General features: G+C 31.4%; 3 protein-coding genes across 3 annotated transcripts; 1 reads left to right on the top strand and 2 right to left on the bottom strand.

The window, feature by feature from the left end:
- Positions 1–2,202: 2,202 nt before the first annotated feature.
- Positions 2,203–4,291, bottom strand: LOC142549667 (BTB/POZ and TAZ domain-containing protein 4-like). Its single transcript, XM_075658731.1, has 6 exons — positions 4,019–4,291; positions 3,633–3,918; positions 3,368–3,507; positions 2,978–3,284; positions 2,566–2,879; positions 2,203–2,475 (listed from the first exon to the last, which is right to left on the bottom strand). The coding sequence occupies exons 2-6, from the start codon at positions 3,888–3,890 to the stop codon at positions 2,349–2,351; spliced, it is 1,146 nt and encodes a 381-aa protein (XP_075514846.1). The 5' UTR covers positions 3,891–3,918; positions 4,019–4,291; the 3' UTR covers positions 2,203–2,348.
- A 10,247-nt stretch (positions 4,292–14,538) lies between these two features.
- On the top strand, positions 14,539–17,000 carry LOC142549666 (cyclin-D5-1-like). Its single transcript, XM_075658730.1, has 5 exons — positions 14,539–14,925; positions 15,019–15,105; positions 15,249–15,527; positions 15,612–15,758; positions 15,864–17,000. Exons 1-5 carry the CDS (start codon positions 14,677–14,679, stop codon positions 16,077–16,079), a joined length of 978 nt encoding a protein of 325 aa, XP_075514845.1. The 5' UTR covers positions 14,539–14,676; the 3' UTR covers positions 16,080–17,000.
- A 3,648-nt stretch (positions 17,001–20,648) lies between these two features.
- LOC142549665 (large ribosomal subunit protein uL24y) lies at positions 20,649–21,289 on the bottom strand. The gene has a single exon (XM_075658729.1). The coding sequence runs from the start codon at positions 21,208–21,210 to the stop codon at positions 20,770–20,772; it is 441 nt and encodes a 146-aa protein (XP_075514844.1). The 5' UTR covers positions 21,211–21,289; the 3' UTR covers positions 20,649–20,769.
- Positions 21,290–21,821: the final 532 nt, after the last annotated feature.

The following is a 21,821-nucleotide window of genomic DNA, read 5'->3' as shown; positions in this document are numbered from 1 at the left end:
ACCTAAGCCAATTCACGAGATTATCTGTCGAGTTGTTAGAATATCAACACCCCTTTAAGAAATTCCCTTTCCGAGTCACCAAAATATATGACTATGTTTCACATAAACACGCACTTTTCCTCATGTTTAGTAGATGTGATTTAGGTGAAAGAATTTCATTTGGATATTGATATTTTTTTAAGAATATAAATAAATCGTTTGTCAGCTATTCAAAACTAAATTTAATAAAAAAAATCATTTAAAATCGTTTTTAATCTTATTGAATCGAGTTCGAGCATAATTATTAAGCTCACGAACTCTAGCTCGATCTTGGCTCATTTACTGTTGACAAATATGTTCGGTTATGTGGCTTGCAGCCTCAAACTTGATTTCGGTTCGTTTATCTGGTTCGAGTTTGATTCGTCTACATGTTCATGAATATGCTCTTATATATGGCTCGTGGCTCGTGAAACCATATTGTAGTATAATTTATGAATCATTTAAAATAAATTACTTGAAATTGATAAATTTGCTACAACCAAAATATTTTAAATAGAGTATTATGAATTTATGTTGATAAAAAAAATGTAAATGCTAAGAGGATATACTATGACGGTTAATCAAATCGGTGTGCTGTGACTTTTAATTCGGCCGGAAGTTAGTGGTTATATACTTCACATGATCAATGTTTATATGCTAAATTAATATGTTATTTCAACATTGATAAATAATTTAAGTTAATGAATAGAACGAAAATAAGAAATAAATTGTATGAAATTTTTTTTTTTGAAATGAAATAAAAATTAAATTAAAAACATCAAAAAATAATTATAACTGTATATGTTAATGATAAAGAAATTTATTAAAACTTAGCTAAAATGATTATATTTTTATTTTTATTTATGAATGAAATGATAATTTAATTTAAAATACGAAAAAAAATTAGAATCATATACGATGAATGATTATTTTGATAATTAAAATTATAATTATCCGATAAAATAGTTAAAATATAAAAAATAAATTAAAACAATTTATTCATTATTTATTAAAAATTTTGATAATGGATTTGATTGTGGTGTTATTTTTATTTGGAAGTTAGATGTTGTATTTTCGGGATGTTCAAGGATGCACATAGATATGTATTGAAAGTTTCGTTTCCCTTATATCTCAGTTTATAATTAATTTATAGAGATACATTATATTGTATGTTTGAACCGGATTTTATTTTTAATGATCTCGAATCAACATCTAACTTGAACTCAATTGTATGCTCGAAGAGCTAAAAAACGAGCCCGCTTAATGAGTCGAGCTCGAACAAACTCGTTAAACAAGATAAACAAACTATTAACGAACCTAATTCATTCACGAATTTAGTAATTTCAAAACGAGTCGAGCTCAAATCTCATGATAAAATCTCGAATCGAGCTCGAAGCTTATGTATGTATCTTAAACGAGTCCTGATATTGTTCGGCTGGGCTCGATTCATTTACTATTCCTGCTCTTCATGTCCCAACTATATAGGCTGGATTTCTTTTAGGTTGTTCCAAATATATAATTATGTTTCTACATTAATAGCATTTCTTCTTTGTTTTTTACTAATATACAAATCCAAGTTAACTAAATAACGAAAAAGTTGGAAAATTTGTTTATAATCTTTGTTTTTTCAAATGAATTTCTTAATCTATATGATAAAACAAGAAAACAAGCCTTTATACTTGGGATTGGCATAAAAAGAGTATTAAAGATTTAATACATCAAATTTAAAACCGTGTGGATGCATAGCTATTAAACGGGGTACGGTGGATCTTATTTAACAAGGTCAAATTTCAAACCTTCTGGGTGCCTCTCGTCCCAAATCCCACCCCACATATACAAAACGAACCCAATGGCACTACTTGATGAAAATGAGTTTTTGAATACGTATATTGTGAAACGGTCTCACGAATCTTTATATGTGAGACTGGTCAACCCTACCGATATTCACAATAAAAAATAATACTCTTAACATAAAAAGTAATATTTTTTCATAGATGACCCAAATAAAGATCTGTCTCACAAAATACGACCCGTGATACCGTCTCACACAAGTTTTTGACTAAATTCTTTTAGAATCAATAAACCAAAGGAAAAATATTTAACCAACTGGGACTTCGAATGGTTGTTCTTCTAGGACCACAATATTATTATGCCATCAAATTATAATTTTATAAATTACTCAACTTCATGAAAATGAGCTAAATCTTTATGATCTTGGATAATGTCTTCCTGATTCTAGCTGGGAAAAAATGGATCCTTTAATACAAACTAGTACGATATATGGAGAAAGATGATATTTTTAAAAGACAAATGATGAACGAAGCTTTGAACTATGTTGATTCCAACAAAAAGAATGGAGCTCCACTTATACTCTTGGATCTCACTATCTTTTTCACCAAAATTCTCCATCTCATGTCCTCTTTCTTGTTCTGCTTCCTTCTCCTCTGCCTAAAGCTCCTGTAAATAACACAACTTCAACAGTTTAGCCCCTCATCGGCGACGTAAATTTATCGTGTAAATAGAGTTAGTTCTTTGACAAGACATCACCTGCACAAGGGAACTCCGCAATCATCCGAATCAGCACAAAGCCTAGAATGCAGTTCCAAGATTTGCCACATTCTCTTGCAATGGACGCATCCACCGGAACCTCTCATTTTACATCCAGCAAAGTGGCGAACGAGCGATTCCAACCCTTTACAAGCCATGTATTTACAAGGCTCGCAATCGTCTCTTAAGTTTTTGTTGAATGGACCGATTGTCCGACAACCATCTCTACATATGTGAACCAAAGCCTCCATTGCGTCGTATAGTTGCTCGTAAATTTTCCTGTCATTCGCCTTCCTCGCCCACTCCTTTTGCCTCTGGACAATCAGAATCAATATCCCATGTAAAAGAAATGAAGCTATTATATTTTTTTGGTCCAAGTATGAATACTCAATCAACAACTAAAGGTACTTACAGAGTCCTCGTCAATGACAGAGGTGAGTATTTCCTTCTCCAGTACAGGATGGCTCTCTTTCATGGCATTCCACCCTTCGGTAGCCGAAACGGATTTGAAATTGTTCAAAACGAAACGATGGCAGATTAAGATGAGGCGAGGGGCGTCGCAAAGTAACGAAAGCTGGAAGATATCCATTGCATTTTCGATGGATAATAATCTTTGCTCTAGCCAAGATTCGCACACTTGCTTAAACTGAGGAACCACGTATGCGTGGGATAAAACCAGCAAGGGCATTGCGAATTCCTTCATTTCTTCTTCTTCGTAGCTGCAAATGCAGAATGTATCATATCGTATGTCGAATTACAGAAGAAGCAGATCCTGCATTTGGTATTGAATGATGGTAATTACCAGGAAGAATATAGGAATCGAATGAAAATTCGAGCTGCCTCGGGTCGAACTCCTCGGATCGATATTGATAGTAGGCGTTTGCCTCTTGTTCGGCCTTTCTGTTGCTTTAACATGCTTCTGAAGACCGGAGAAGCATTACCCTGGGTAGATTGATTTATATATATTAAATACAATCAATCAAGATTTTAATATTTGGCAAATACTTCATGTCTCAACAGATTATATATTTGTAGTGTTCCAAGAAAAACATGGGAAAAAAACTTACAAGAATACTTGCGTGTGCATAGATGACGCCACCATCATCTGTTAAAATCGAAACATCTGCTCGGTAAGCTTCGTCAAGGAGACGATCCATTGAATCGTTGATCGAATGAGATGAACAACAATGTCCTCTATTATTTGATCCTGATGTGGAGAAGCGCCTCTGATAAAACCTCGAACTCAAATTAACAGGCAACGGAGGCGGAACAGGCAACATCGTTTTCTCCAAATTGGACGGAGATTCCTCATTTCCAGGTCCCATTTTAGTCACCAAGTCTCAGGGTTTGGTTCTGTATGATAAATAAACCATTTCAGCCACGTTTTCAAGAAATATAAGCCAAAATTCCAACAAAAGTTATTAAAGTTGAGGTTAAGGAAATCCCAGATTACCTTTCGGAGTTCTGTAACAATTTCTTATGAAAAAATTGTGATTTCAAAGCAAGAACACTGCTTATTTCAAATAACCAATCTTTTCAAGAATCCCAGAATGTCAAATTTCCAGAAATATGAAAAGCTATTCAACAATCTTTTAACATAGGGATGATTGGCTATTTTTTTACAAAAAAGAGAGAGAGGAATTCAATTCAAAAAGATGGACAATGCGAGAGATCGAATAGAGCCAATATTTTATATTAAAGGGGCGATGCATGTTTCTGCGTGGAAACAATTTAAAAAACGAGGAAGTTGATGATTAAATAATAAGGAAATGATGTGGAACTGTGTCAGCCCCGAGTCTGTACCACCGTTAATTTTTTGTATGGAAAACGTGCGGTGTGCCGACAGCTGTTCCTAGTCAACGCGTCCACAAATTAATATTATATTTTTGAACCTTATCCGATTTATGTGTTGGCTTCGACGAGTTCCGTATGGTTGGTTCCTTTGTAGCCTTCGGAGGAGAGATTGTGATTACATGCTGGATCCAACTATTGAGCTGTCAAATATTACTATGATAATAATTGTCATATTAAAATATTTTAAAATATATAATAATTCAAATTTATCATTCTCATTAGTTTTAATCAAAATTATAGTGTAATTTTTCACTATTTTTCATAATTATATTTTGATTATCATTTAAATATAAATCAAATAAATTATAAAAAATATTGTATAAATGCAACGATGCATTAATACATTATAATATACACGGATGTTGTATAGTAACCATGAGACCTACAAGGTTTTAACTCATGATATAACATACAAAAAAATTATTATAAAACACTATAATTTCACCCAGAAAAAAATTATTGCTTAAGCAATAATTTAAATTAATCATATAAAATTTTATCTTTAAAATTCTCGATTTTATTACAATCTGCAAAATTTTAAACACCAAAATATGATCTGCACAAAAGTAATTTATACGCACACAACCTATATATCTGATTGCTAAAATTTATTAATTGATGTGAAACGAAATGTAATCTAGCCTTACGAATGCCGAAGGGCCGTATGAAAATTTCCAATTCAATTTTAGAACATAAATAAAAGAATGAATATAATTATTACAGTCTCACGGGTCATATTTTATGAAACATATCTCTTATTTAGATCATCCATGAAAAAATATTACTTTTATGCTAAGGCATAGTTTGATACATGAGATAAGGGAAGGATTGATAAATAATCCTCCTTATCCCATGTTTGATATCCTTTTAAACAGTCCATGATGATAAATAAAATTTTAGAAGGATAAAATGTTTATTCTATTAGGTGTGATAATTTTAATTTAATGATAAAATACATTACAAATGACTTAACTGCCCTCAATTTATAAATGATTTTTATACATCTATGCTAGTAGGTAGAAATTAAAATCAAATAAATATTTTTATTTATTTTTATATATTATATAATATGATAATTATATAAATGAATTCAAGATAATATATAAATAATTTTTTTTAAATATCAATAAAAATTTTAGTATCACTCGATTAACCTTAAAAATTGATATTTGACTTGACTTACAAAATCAAAGGCTCAATTATCATATTATATAATATATAATATTAGGTAAAAATAAATAAATCATGCAAGCACTATCGGCGTATGAACAGATAAAAAATATGAACTCAAGCAACAACTTTGAAACTATAAAATTTATTATGATAATGTTAATTTTGTCATTACAGTCTAATATATAAATTTAATCACTATTATTAAAATCATACCAAACATTAAATATAATATCATACATCTTATTTATCCTTAACTTATCATTATATTATATATCACATGTTTATCCTATCATGTATACCAAACTATGCCTAAGAGTATTACTTTTTATTGTGAATATCGGTAAGGTTGACCCGCCTCACAGATAAAGATTCGTGAGACCGTCTTACAAGAAACCTACCCTATAATTATAATGATAATAACAATTGTCTAAACTTTCATTGAGCAAGGAATTTCTCAAGGCCACATGTTATTAATTTCTTCTTTATTTTCTTGGAATGTTTACAAGTTTCTTGTCAAATTAAAATTATTTTTATATCTCACATTTTATCACTCGTTTCAGAAATGATGAAAACTGAATGTTTGTGATGTTTATCGGAGTGGATCAATCTGAAATCACTCCGATTCAATCCAAAATCAGTTTTGGATTGAGTTGTATCTCGAATCAAATATCGAATTGGATTGAGCTGCTTGAAAAATAATTTGAAACTAGTTTTATTTGTGCCAATCAAGTCAAAACCCCGACTACGTAGTCGATTAACTTTGTTGGCATAAATTCCTTTCAATTATATAGATATTGATTAGTTTCCGTTTGTACAAAAAGTACATATTTTAATTCGATTTTTAGTGCAAAATAAATTTTGAAAGGGTCTTTATTGAGTGATTAAAAATTTAATAGTACTGAATATTACTTAATGTGTGAGTGTAACTAAATCCAATTTCGGAGGTCAGGACCAGATTGGAATAGAGTTCAAACCAATTTCTTTTCCAATCATTATGTACTTACAATTTTATTTATGAAATAATTTTTTCAAAGGTAAATGTTTTATTGGATCGGATTAAATCAGACCAGATTTAAATGGTTTTGGACATGTTTTCAAGCCACTCAATTCAATTCAACATGGGTACGGAGTTTAGGGATTTTAATAGGCAAAAACTTGTGTGAGATGGTCTCACGGGTCGTATTTTGTGAGACGAATATCTTATTTGGGTCATCCATGACAAAATATTACTTTTTATGCTAAGAGTATTACTTTTTATTGTGAATATCGGTATGGTTGACATGTCTCACAGATAATGATTCATGAGACCATCTAACAAAAGAGCTATTCTTTTAACAAGTGGGTCCAATTTGAATGAGATTATTCCATACATGATTTGGACCGATTATGGTCCATTATTTATCCCTACTTCGACGGCATTACTTCAACAAACAAACGTAGCTAAATAAATACCAGTAATATATCATTGTATTAACATTAGATCTATGAATAAAGATTTTTTGTTAAATGGTTTCACAAATCTAATTACATGAGATAAGTTGATCAGATTCATACATAGAATGAAAAATGATATTTTTGACATGTAAAATAATACTTTTGACTCCATAAGTCGTATATCATGGGAGATATGTGTCACAAAATTAACATATGAGACTTTCTGATAAGAGTTTTTGCATAGGTATATTTGAAATCCGCCTAATACAAATTCATCACACCTTGAAAAAAAAATATATCGCGCTCATTTAGGCTTGGCACAAAGCCCTTGAATAATTTTTCATGTAACATATATCTACAATTTGATATATGTCTTGCAATGAATTTATTTGAAATAAATAAAAAGTTGAGATTGTATGTCAGAGACTCAATTGGCATGATCGAATCCCACACCACGATTAAATGCGATCTCCTCGCACACGTATAAAATACATTATTGTTTTAAAAAAACAACGAAAGGAAAGAAAAATAAGTGCGAAATGACAAAGGAGGACAATTGCAACCGATCTCGTCTTCTCAGCCAAGTTGATCATTCATTAAATTTATAATTAATTGCCGCCGTTTGTGACAAATAATAATAGCCTCGCATCATTATGTGAAAGGTGTATTTTTGAATTATGCGACAAATTTTTTTATTTATTTTAGTTTTAGCTTATAAACATTTAGTTGAAGACGTCTCTTTTTCCTAAATGATTGTGTACAGGATTTTAGCACTTTTCGGGGACTTATTCCAAATTTATCTATGCAAGTGCATCGACGCACGCGTTGCGTGTTTATATAATAATTTTTATAATTCATTTGATTTATATTTTAATGAAATTCAAAATATAATTATAAGAAATAGCGAAGGACTTCACTGTAATTTTGATATATAAATTAAAAAATAAATTGAAAAATAAAAGAATAAAAAAGTGACATTAGTGAGAATTGAAACTATAACCTAAACCCTAAAAAACAATAATTCTATCCGCTGAACTACATATAACTTACACTAAAATTGAACATTTTATTAATATATATAATTAATAAAACAAACATCAAAGTTAGTTATTCTAAATGTCTCAAACTTAATAAAATAGTATAGATAATACAGATAAAGTCATAAGATACACAAACACGAGGTAACAGTTTCCAATTTTCAAATGTGCAAAGTGTGTAAGCCAAGGAAATCGTGGGCATGGCCAATAGGCTTTTTGTTATATTTTTATTTAAAAATAAAAATAAAAACATTTTTCAACATTTATTCAATCTTCAAAAGCTCTTCCATTGTTTTTCAACAAGAACACTTTAAAACGCTGAACTTATTTCAACTTTTTTAAACTACAGTTTCTGTATCCAAAATTGCCCAGTAATTAGTTTTAGAAAAATTTTAATTTATTCAAACATACTAATGTTCTCTGTTGTATCTTTAACCTTTCTTTGTAGTTAGAATTATCTAGAATATTTGGAAAGAGTAAAACAATCTAGTTGGTAAAATGTTGAACAAAACCTATTTTTATCTTTAGGATGATCATGATTTTAAAATTATACCAAACATTAAATATAATATCCTACATCTTATTTATCCTTAACTTATTCTTATATTATATATCACATGTTTATCCTATCATGTGTACCAAACTATGCCTTATCATAAAAATCAATATTTTTTCATGGATGACCCAAATAAGATATTTGTCTCACAAAATACGACCCGTGAGACCGTCTAACACAAGTTTTTGCCTTTTATAACATTGAAATTTAAATTTTTTTTTTAATATGTTGTTCCTCCCTAGATTTTCTGAAAAAGGAAAACAGTTGTCTTATTTTAGTAAAATTAAGGTGATATTAAAATTATAATATTTAATGGTCATCATAGTTATAAAATACATCTGATTTTTAATAGTATATTGTGACGATAATATCAATATATATTTTTCCGATTGGGAAAAATACATTCCGGTGTTGGGCCTCGTGAGACTTGTGGCCTTCGGACTTAAAACAAGGTGTACCGTTGGGTCTAATGGGACCATATCGGGCTTGCATCCGTAATGTTATTAGAAATCACAAAAACAAAGAAAACGAGGACTAAAATAGTTGCCCATTAATAAATTATTTTTACAAAAAAATAATATAATTTAAATATGTCGTCCACTTCCTATTTAGAGCCACCGTACCTGTCCCTCAGATGACATATGCTTATCGAAGCATATCAAAATTTTTAAATCCAACAGCTAAGTGTCAGCTCAACAGCGAGTACATATATATATATATATAAACATGTTCTATCAGTCAGGCATATAAATATTAATTTTTATGTTAAGAGTATTAATTTTTATTGTGAATATCGGTAGGGTTGACACGTCTCACAGATAAAGATTCGTGAGACCGTCTTACAAGAGACCTACTTTTAACTAAGTTAGCGACCATTTCTTTTTTATAAATCAATTAGATATTCCATACATTCAATCTTTTTTTGCGATATAATTTATTAAAAAATAAAATCTAATCAACTTAGGCTTAGAAGAACTATGTTTTATAAAGAAAATTATAACGAGCATCACGGAAAAAATTTCGAGGAGTGATTGGCCTAGGCCGATGGTCGGAGTCCGGCTATGCTAATCCAAATACTTTAAAGTTAAAACTAATGAGATACAAATTTATTAATGTTTCTCAAATATGATCTTTACAAATAGGAAGCATATTTTTGTGAATATTCATAATTTTTTTTTTTTCAAAAAAAATATTAAAGAACATAGAGGTTCAGGAATAGGGAGACATTTCATTTCAAAACAAATTATTAATTAAAGAAAATAAGATATATAGGTCAAATCAAATCTCAACCAACTCCCACAAGAAAAGGCTGAGCCAAAGAAAATTGAACTTTATTAATATCATTCCACTCATCAATTTTCACTTCTAAAAAAATATAATAATTTCACATCATAATTAAATGCCCCCTTACTCTTAAGTGCATGACCACCACATTGGTCACACCGAATAACCCTTCTTTTTAAATGTAGGCAATGTGAAATAATGTGTTTTTCTTATATAAATTAGTAGCACAATATAAATTACATTATATTCTTTTAAAATTAACTAATAACTCAACACAACAATTACGATTAACTTAAAATTCTGAGAAAAACTTTTGTAAATTTAAGCCAAAAATAAAAATTGGTTAGAGAATATGACTTTATATATAGTCATATTCTCTAACCAATTTTTATTTTCTCGCTTAAATTTACAAAAGTATATATATATATATATATTTCAACCCACTAAATAAGAAATCTGAAAATATATTTTTGGATATTTTATAATAGGCAAAAACTTGTGTAAGACGGTCTCACGGGTCGTATTTTGTGAGACAAATATCTTATTTGAGTCATCCATGAAAAAATATTGATTTTTATTCTAAGAGTATTATTACTTTTTATTGTGAATATCGGTAGGGTTGATCTGTTTCACAGATAAAGATTCGTGAGACCGTCTCACAAGAGATCTACTATTCAAAATATACATAATTCACCAAGTGATTAAATAACGTACTCCAATAAGTTTTTTTTATTATATATATAAGCATTTAGTCATGCGTTGCATAACTACATTTTACGATGATGTTGTCTTTAAAGCAATAAAAACTATAACAATGCAATAATAAGAAAAATAATTTTCAAATTAATTTTTTTTATAATCAGAGAAGCAGCTACAATACATAACACACACACACACATATATATATATATATATATGTATATGCACAGAAAAAGAAATAAAATAAATAAAGTACTTAAATTTAATAATCAGTCAAAATGGGGAATAGGGATCTTGTTTAGGTAATTCCCAGTCAAAGTTCAGAACTCAGAATCTTTGCACACAGTCCCATGCAGCATAAATAATAACATGTCTAAAATCGGTCTGGACAGGAATAACACCATCTTAAAATAATCTTCTATAAATTTCCAAAAAAAAAAAACTTCCATAATTTTTTTTTTCAAAAAAAATTTTACGATTATTTTTTAATATATATATATATATATGCCCCAATGGTTAATAATAGAAAATATATAGATAGCATAAAATGTGAATTGAAATAAATTGTGGGTGATACATTATTATGAATGATTAAATATATGATATTTATTATTATGAAAATGAATGAATAAATAAGAGAAGGGGAGCGTATTGGTATGAATTATGATATTTCACAGCTCATGCAGGGTGGTCCAGCTTCTGGCTCACGTGAACCCGCTCCTACCCATCACCAATCATATCACCACTGATAAATTCCCCAAGTATTTCGATGTCTTCATCATCTCATTCAAGAACGGTCCAAATAAATTTTAAAAATTAAATGTTCATGGTATATATATATATATATATATATATATATACCATGAACATTTATTTTTTAAAATTGGATCGTTAAAGGCAACTGGAATTTCCATAGTGGTGACACCGATTAGAAACTAGAAAATTAAAATTTTCAAAACCAGCTGTATAGCGCGGTTTTGAAATAATCGGATTGATCTACATCTTCAACTATCATTCTTGTTATTTTTTTTATCTGATAAATGCAAGTGAATAGCATATGTGATATATGCATGTGTAGGATTTATTTTAACAACACATATCACTCTCCTATTCTAATTTTCGAACAAAAAAGAAAGAAAGTGAAAAACCCTAATTGGCTTTATCAATTCAACATTTGTAGTTGAACTAAGCAATCCAAGTATCTTATTCCTTGTATATAATCAAGGTCACTTGTTTCTTTATAATAATATATATTATTTAATTATATAAATAATGGCTCAATATTTATATGTATACATAAATGACATGTATACTTCATACTTTCTTCCATTCAATTAATAATAAATTTTATTTTGTCATTTTACTTGTCTAATATCATAGCAATCTCATATAACACCATTCCCACCAATTGGGCGTCATAAATTATCCAGTTTTTGGATCTTGTGTCATGATCTGACCTACATATATATAACACACACACACATATATTGATTTAATTTATATTTATATTTATACTTTAATCCACGCATCAGTATTCACTGAATTATTAAATTGCTATATTGTTCAGAAAAGAAGAGAGGCTGCTGCTTGGCTTTTTTTCTGTCACTCCTATGGCGGTGTGATTTTTCTGTCACTCCATTGGCGGTGTGATTATACTTTATATTTATATGTAAAATGATTTGTTCTTCCCCATTTATCAAAATTCTTACTTAAAAACCGCTTATTTAATTGGGATTATAGTAGGAATATGTTTGTAATAAGCTAGTAGCTTTTTGTCGTTTTATAAAGTCATTAATTTTGATTAATTTTAATGTGTGTATCAATCTAGCATAGGATTGGTTAGATTAACAGTCTTGGTCTATTTATATATATATATATATGTATATATATATATATGTATGTATATATATGTATGTATGTATGTATGTACATCATACTATGAAAAACAATGCAAATAAATTTTGTTAGAAATATTTTTAAAGAAAATAGTTCAAAGATTTACTAAAACTAGTATATAATTGTATCGAAATTATAATGGATATTTTTTTGAAAATTAATAAAAAATAGTAAATAATTTAAATTTAATTTGTTCAAGTAAATGTCTACAAAAATATTAGTAATGGATAATTTTATTATAGTATATGTCATAATTGTATATTATTTAATGCATTAAAGATTCTTTCAAATAGTTATTATGATATTAAAAAATTTACGTAGAGAAAAAATAAAAATAAAAATAAAAAAAGAATATCACTATTAAAAATAAGAATAGTTGTCAACATTTATTTAAAACTTAAAATTCTTATCTCAGACATGAGAGATGCCAACGTATCATCCCGAGGAAGAGAGGAAAAAAAGTCCAAAGAAATTAAGGTTTTTAATCTTTATTAAATCACAGGAGGATATAATTGAGATATGGTAAAATTGGTGGATATATTTAAGATATATTAAACTAAGATCTTATGAGATATGTGGAGTGGCCCAAATTTTTGTTATAACAATTTATACTTTGTCAAACAACTTATTTTGAAAGTTATAATTTGTTAAAAAAATTATCATATTGTTTTAGAATTTATAAGTTATTCAAAATAATTTATAAGCTATCTCAAACATAAAGATCATTATTTCTAAAGACAAAAACTTGTGTGAAACGGTCTCACGGGTCGTATTTGTGAGACAGATCTATTATTTGGGTCATCCATGAAAAATTGTTACTTTTTATGCTAAGTGTACTACTACTTTTTATTGTGAACATCGATAGGATTGACCCGTCTCATAGATTAAGATCAGTGAGACGGTCTCACATGAGACACATTCATTTCTAAATCACAATACTATCCATATATCCCTAAAAAAGATTTATTTGCAAAGGACAATATTGCCCTTGTCCCACAAACAAATTACATATATATATATATATATATATAACACACACACGAGGCAAAAACTTGTGTGAGATAGTTTCACGGATCGTATTTTGTGAGACAGATCTCTTATTTGAGTCATCCATGAAAAAGTATTACTTTTTATGCTAACATTATTATTTTTTAGAGTAGGTCTCTTGTGAGACGTCTCACGAATCTTTATCTGTGAGACGCATCAACCCTATCGATATTCACAATAAAAAATAATACTTTAGCATAAAAAGTAATATTTTTTCATGGATGACCCAAATAAGATATCCGTATCATAAACTACGACTCACGAGACCGTTTCACACAAGTTTTTGCCTATTTTTTATTGCGAATATCGGTAGGGTTGACTCGTCTCATAGATAAATATTCGTGAGAATGTCTCACAAAAGAATTACTCTTAATACAATTACAAAAGTTCAAAAACTTAACAAATTATAAATATTTTTTATAATTAAATCATTATTTTTTTAAAAAAAAATAGAATATTATCAAAACAACCATTCACAAAATTATACAAAATAATTATATATAAATTGACACGCAATTTTTCTTGATGAACCAAAATGGCGCAATAATTATTTTTCAAAACAAAATGAGTGACAATTCATTTAGTTTTGGAAATAATTACATACGAATCATAATCTTCTTCTTGCTTGATTTGTCAATGCAACAAAATGTAATTATTTTATATTATTTCGATTTTTTTTTTCTTCAATCAAAAAATAATTACAACCACATTCATTTTCCAATCAGCATTTATGTGCTCTCAATCACACTTATGGAAAAGATTTGCTAATTTGGTTACAAAATTACGTAATTCGTGAAATCATATTACAAATTGATGAATAATAAATTCTTGAGTTAATTAACAAAACTAATAATAAGAAAAAATATAAGTATACAAAAATCATTGATCATAATACAATAAAAACTCTTATAATATGCTCCATGCGCTAAATTTGGCGGCACCAGAGCCCCACTCCTCAACCTTACAACCTTAATTCTTGCTTTCGGGAATCAAGATTTCCTCAATCTCTCCACCATTCAACCCCTGTTCAACCCCAGCATTTTATTTTCGATACTATTATTTATAATAAATTTACTATTTTATATACTGGGAGTGCTCGGTATTTTTGCTCAGGGCCGGAAAAATTTGGAGATGGAAGATTTCGAAACTCCATTGTCTAATCTTTTGTGCAATGAAAATGAATCCTGTTTGCAAGAACAGTGTATTCAGAAAGATGAGAACTTTGAGCTTTATCCTGTTTCAGAATCCGATTGCGATTATATTGAAAATCTAATACAGAGGGAGACCAGTTTTAAAGCAAGTGGGACCGAATGTTCAGTGAAGGGAAAAGGAAGCTGGTTCAAATGCGCCCGTTTGGATGCCATTAAATGGATTCTTGATGTATTTTTTTTCCCTTTTGTGTTACTTCGTATTGTTATGCTTAACTTTTTGTTTGATAATTTATGGTTTTAGTGGATTTTTGTGGGTATACAGGCAAAAGGTCTGTTTGGATTTCACTTAAGTACTGCCTATCTGTCAATGATTTATTTTGATCGATTCTTTTCAAGAAGGTGGATCGATGTAAGTTCGGATTCAAATAATGTTTTGATTTTTGATGAATCCCTTTTGCTGAAATCTCTGATATAGACGTTTCTGGATATGGGATTTTTAGATTTTATAATTCTGCTTGTTATGTGACTTGGGGATGTTTTTGATGTTCATAGGATGAAAAATTGTGGGCTATTCGGTTATTATCAGTTGCAAGTTTATCCCTTGCTGTGAAAATGGAGGAATGTGAAGTACCGGGTTTATCCGAATATCGTGTAGATGAATACAATTTTGAAGGAAATGTGATCCAAAAAATGGAGTTATTGGTTCTCAATACATTGGAATGGAGAATGAGTTATGCCACTCCTTTTGTTTATCTAAATTATTTCACAGCCAAGTTCTGTGAGGAATTTAGGCATAAAGACCTGGTAACTCAAGCTACTGATTTGATCTTGGCTAGTAATGGAAGGTAAACTAGATACATATATATGGTTTGTACTTCGATGTGTCTATAAGAAACTTGTTTCTGAATTTTTCAGTACTTTGATACAGAGATTGACGTATCTGAGCACCGACCTTCCGTTGTCGCGGCAGCGGCGGTTTTAGCCGCTTATGATAATCAGTTAACGAGAAAATTATTTGAGATGAAGATTAATGCAATCCCATCATGGGGGTACCTAGAAAAAGTGAGTTCCCTTACTTTATGGTTTGCATTTTTTTGTTAATTACTGATAAAATAAAGAATCACCTGTTCTCTTTCCATGATTATATTGGGTTTCTTTTTTTGGCAGGAGCATACATTTTCATGTTATAGTCTGCTACAACAGATTGTAATGTTCAAATCCAAGACCCCCATATCTAACATTTCCCGAAATTCGTTATCCACTAATTCAAGCTCCATTAATGTTCTCGATGATGATACAACAATCGGGATTGGCACAAAACGAAGACTAACATATACCGATGGTGATCCACATTGCCCTCTGGATAAGGTTCCTAAATCTTAAGGAGTTAGTGTGATAATAAGGGGTTGCAAAGATTGCTTGGTTTTCTTGATATTGATTTTGATCTTTAATGAGAGGCTAAAGTTCCAACATATGGTATGGTTTGAAGTTTGATTGGGAGCTCCATTGTCAAGAATTCAAGAAAAATCTCGAGTAGTGACAACCAAGCGAATAGTGAAAGGAGGAATTTGGATAAATAAAGAAAAGCATACCTCTAGCTTGGAAGTGATGAATAAGAAGATAAGTAAAGTAGGCAATAAAAAGCCAGTTGTTGAGGGAGTGAGAGCCAAAGAAATGTCCAAAGGCTCCATTAAAGCCTGTGGAATGTCATTTTTTGTAGTAGTGTTTGGTTTTAATGAATGCTACTAGTGCATTACTTTTTCGAAAACCTTATTGTTTATTGATAATTCCCTTCTCTCTTTATAACTTTGATTTGTTGCACATGATTCAAAAGACTTTGGTGTATGCCCTACATATTGAAGGGGGAGACTTGAGAATCTTTCTATGTATTTGGGGAGGCTCAAAAGGCGTGGATGGGGAATGAGGAATGATACATTGTTATTGTTTGATGTAATGTATCTGTGCTGCATTTGGGCCATTCAGAAAAAGCATTGGAAGTCGAATACTGCTGGCTTTTAAATGAGCTTTTGAATGTTTGGCTCAGTTTCTTTTTTACCTGTTGATATCTTTTGTGTTTGGGACAATGATTCATGAAGTTCCATTGCATGCATAAATCTTGGGGATGTAAACGGAGGACCTCTAAAGATTGCCCTTCAATTTTAGAGTGTCAGGGTTATAGTTCAAGATTTAGTTGTAATAATAAAGAGCATTTGATAAGCTTGATGGTCCATGCTTGTACTGTGCCTTTTTTACCTTTTGTTGGATCCGAGCCCCTCGGTCTAGCACCATCTATTATGTTGAAACTTCAAGTTATTACCAGGGCGCTATTAAAATTATTTTAGCCATGTAGTAGTATAAATCTCACATTGGTCATTGTATTACATGAGTAGCTAGACATGACAATTCTTGTAACCAAACAATACTATTTGAGAAAGAACCAATACTCTTCGAATATCGAGTTTATATGACATTATAAGTGAAACTATTATTAATTTTGCAAGATTCTACAACAAAATATGCTCCACACTTGGAATACACATTGACTAAATCGCGGTAGATTATTTCTATCTGGTCCATGTAAGCTTGAATAGAGGTGCAAGTACTCTGCTGGGGGGCTACCTCTTGATCACATGCTGGGATCCAGTGCATAGTTTGTCCAGTCTGTAAACTGGATCCAGTGCATAGTTTGTCCAGTCTGTAAACTTACTTTCTATATTTGCAGCTTACATTAAATAACCCATAGTCTCGTTCTGCAGCCTGCTCTGTTGGTCTTCGTGTTGTAGTCCATCGGTTATTACATAATAACAACGATGCCCAGCCAAGATTACTTGTCAAGAATGTGAATATACCTAACTGGCCTGCGATTTTTTTTGTTGTCATCGCAGGAAAAATTTCTCTCTGGGATTCGGGAAACGAGTGAAAGAAATGCCATTAGGTTTGCGGATAAAAGGGTTGCAATGGTAGATTTATTCAATCGAACGGTAAGGTTACTGCCCTATGTGTTCATCCAACAATGTATTATAGCTTACATTATTCAAGTAGTCCAATGCATTTCTCCTAATGAAAATCATACGTATCTCATTGTATACCATTGAATCAACCCTCAAGGCAATGCGCTAGGTAGGATTGAACTAACCGCAATTGCGATAAACAAAAGTCAAGTAAAAAATAGTCCATGATTTAGGGTGACATGACCAATATGCGAAGGGCTTCATCCCCTGGGAGAACAAAACAACATCTCACTGTTCTTGCTAACCCTACGCATCTGGGCTAGTGTAACAAAACTAGCATCAAAACCATAGTTAAACATTTGTCGAGAAGATGACAATCATGAATCAGGTTTAGTTCTTGCTAACCCTACGCATCTGGGCTAGTGTAACAATCAGATTTTGCAATGGGCAATCAGAGTATCGTTTGCTGGTTAATGCGCTTGATTTTAGGGATAGTATATCTCGGTATACCGAAATTTTCGATACATAACTAGCATATCGATTATACCAAAATTGTACGATATACCGATATTTCGATACGATATCGGTATATACGATTTTACACCGAAAAAACCTTGCATTTTAATTTTTTTTTATAAATTTATTGTTTTAAAATATTATATATTTTAAAATTTTTGTATATTTTTCGATATTTCAGTATATACCGAAATTTTCAAATTGAATACCGTTAACATACCGAAAAATTCGATATTGTTACCGGTCCATACCGAAATATTCTGTATATCAAAAATTTGGCAAACTCAACATTTTTTTCGATACGATAATCTCGATATATCAGTTTGTTCTTATTCTTTTTATTAGCGACTGTTAACCGGATTTTTATACGATATACGGGACGAAATTCTCCTCGTGTACTGTGATGAGATATATGCCCTTTGATGCTAAAAATAGGAGTTGACCTCTCATCAAATACGTAGGACCTACATGAAACTTTGACGACGGTACGTCAAATTCTTACAACCGCCTTAATTGCAATTGTCTTATTTTCTCTTTATTTATTCAGCAGGATTTTCATATTCTTCCACCCGTGTAAATCCATTACTGCAGCCGTTGGTCTGAACCGAACCCATCCGATCAAGGTTTAAGCCACCACCGGTATCCTTACAGTTTCTTTGGTGCAGAGGCCGGTTATGACTCCGCTTATGCTGCTAAATGTCATGAAAGATGTCAAACTCAGTATCTCTCATTGGTGTTTTTGGGGCGACGAAGGATATACTGTAAAGGCATCATATGTCCACTACATTGATCATCTGAAGAGGGGTGCTGCTGGAAGAGAACAAGATCACCAGAAAATTTTCTGCACACGAGCACATTTGCATTGGGAATATCCTATGCTGTTTGACGGCTGTCACCCTCGTGAAAGTGAAGTCAGCAAACTAAAAAATATAACTATATCCTTTTACCAAAAGTGTAGCCCTTAGAGACTAGTACGTCTATTTTCGAGGCTGCATAAAATATTGTAATATTTTTTTAGAATTGAATATAAATAAAATCTATTTACTAAAGTATAGTTACATAATATTTCAAATTATAAGCATAAAAAAACTTAAACTTTTAAGATTGTAGTTATTTTTATTTAGGTTAAAATCTAAAATAAATAAATTCTTAATATGATTTAATTCTTACAAAGCTAACTAATAATAAAATAAAAACTAAAAATCAAATAAAATATACCTATACATATATGTGAGACCTGAAAATCAATCCAAACCATGTGGTTTGATTTGATTGATTAACACTCAAATAGAACACTGCCTAGTTTTTCCAGACGGCCCTTTTTGCATTCTAAAATAAATTAGGTTTTCAAATTTTTTACGTTATAGACATTACTCAATTTTGTAGAAAGCAATCAGCCCAATTGTCAATTTCCAGCTAAAAGTATAAATATATGTTGTTTGAACATGACTTCAAATAAAACTGGCATAGATAGATCCGATGGACAAAAGTTCATAACAGGGTGAAAATGTGAATTTCGGCTTCCATTGGATTACAAGTAACAAGAAATGAAGAGTCCAGATACACAGCTAAATATCAAATCAACAATACTGCAAATATAACATTCTACCAATGATTTAAATGAAGAAAAATACTTAGCACAAAAACAAACAATTGGACTATCGTTCTCTGTGGAAGAGCAACAATGAAGTTCCCATTCACCAAAGAAGATGATGACAATCATGCAAACAATTACCCTAAAAATTAGCAGCCCAATTTATATTTTCAATTTCACCTATAAATTTTTTTAAAAAAGCCAAATAATTTTCCTGCTTTCATTCCAATTGTGGCCGAACTGAAGATCCCCAAGGGTAAGAGGGCAAGAGTTTTAACCAGCTCTTTCTATGAAATGACGAGCTAAAACTGGAAGGTTTTCAAGAAGTAGCCTAGAAATGATTTTCTAAGGTAGTAAACTCAACCACATTATCTCGTAGAAAATCATAGCGTTCAACCCAACTACATTCTCTTCTCTCCAGCATAATAATCTAGTTTTCTCACTTGTATCTCTAAAGTTGCCGGTGTTATCGATCTTCCTAGGTGTCAAGTTTCAATTCCACAGCCACTCTAAAGAATCACATTAACACGAGGTCTTTGAAAAACCAAACATGCACCTTTATATTCAAATCCCAAAGGAATATCATCATTATTAATCTTTAATCATCTTCTCACTACAGGGTAATTGAAATGGACAAACTAGTTCTGCAGCATTAATGTACATAGAACTAGTAAATGAAAAATTAATCAGAATAAGCCAAGAAACTGATGAGAATGGAGATCGATAGTGGGTAGTAGAACATTTCGAAGAAAGTTGCCACTGCTGAAAAAATTCCAGCTTTACAGACAACACTGACACAAATATATAAATTCAGCAAGCGATGATTTCACAAAAAAATAGACATTTAGCACAGTAACTAAGACACGTATGTATCAGAATTGATTCGAAAGAGAGCAAAATTAAGTATAATTAAAGCTGAATAGTATGACATCGTGATTGTTCTCGAAGAAATCCAGCAATCGTAGAGGGACAATATCGCAAAAAAAAAAAAAACACTCGGATAATTGACCTCTTAATCGATGGTCTGCATGATATCCTCGGCGGTGAACTTGGTCCCCTTGTCCTTGTCAGCGGCGGCGCGTCCCTTAGCCTTGCGATCGAGGAGCGACTTGCGATCCTTATCGATGCGGAGCTTCGTGATGACAACCTTCGAAGGGTGAATACCAACGTTGACAGTGGATCCGTTAACCTTCTCACGGGTGATTCGCTCCACGTGGATCACCCATTTCTTGCGGTACACCTGGACCACCTTACCTTCCCGTCCCTTGTACGTTCCTCGAACAACCTGCACCTCGTCGTCCTTGCGGACCGGCATGGACCGGACATTGTGCTTCGTCCGGAGGTCACCGGAGAGCGGAGCGCTCATCAGCACGCGGCGAACACTCGACGGCGCGGTGAAGTGAGCCTTGCGGCTCTTGCGCCTGGAGGAGGAGACGCGGGGGTTGAACTTCATATGGGGTTTTCAAATGGTTCCTTGTTCTTCCTCTCTCAGATGTAGTGCTGCTGCGAGTTGTGTATGAGGTTAGGGTTAGAGAATATATCTTAAATAGTCGGGCTGGTCTAAAGTTGATATTGGGCTTGAAAAGTTGGACTCGCTAAGGGTGAGCCCAAAAACAATCTAGATTCCGGCATGATGATTACCTGCTCGAAAGAAAAGAGAACAAAAGGAGAATGGAAAAAGGAGGAAGACGAACATAACTCATCAACAATCATCATCAATCTCATATCAAGCTCTCGATCAAATTTCCAGTTAAATTTTTCAATAATTATTTTTCTTTCATATTTCGAGTGGCATCGCATTCGCCTCGTCCTTTTTCAGCAACTATGTTAGTTTTTACATCTTAAATTCCTTTATATTTCCTAGAGAGTTTAATCCTTCAGCCTCATTTCACATTCCTTGTGAAATTTTCTTATTTTCATTCTTAGTGGCATAATCAAGTATCCATGTAATTCCAAGAATTTGATTCCTGACTTTTTGGTTAGATTTGATTTTTAGAAAGCTAGAACTAACAGCCAAATTGAAGATCTGAATAACCTAGTTTTAGAATTTAGATTTCCTTCGTT

Source organism: Primulina tabacum, chromosome 6 (genome assembly GCF_025594145.1).
Source record: "Primulina tabacum isolate GXHZ01 chromosome 6, ASM2559414v2, whole genome shotgun sequence".
Classification (NCBI taxonomy): domain Eukaryota; kingdom Viridiplantae; phylum Streptophyta; class Magnoliopsida; order Lamiales; family Gesneriaceae; genus Primulina; species Primulina tabacum.
This window is presented reverse-complemented; position numbering and strand designations above follow the sequence as displayed.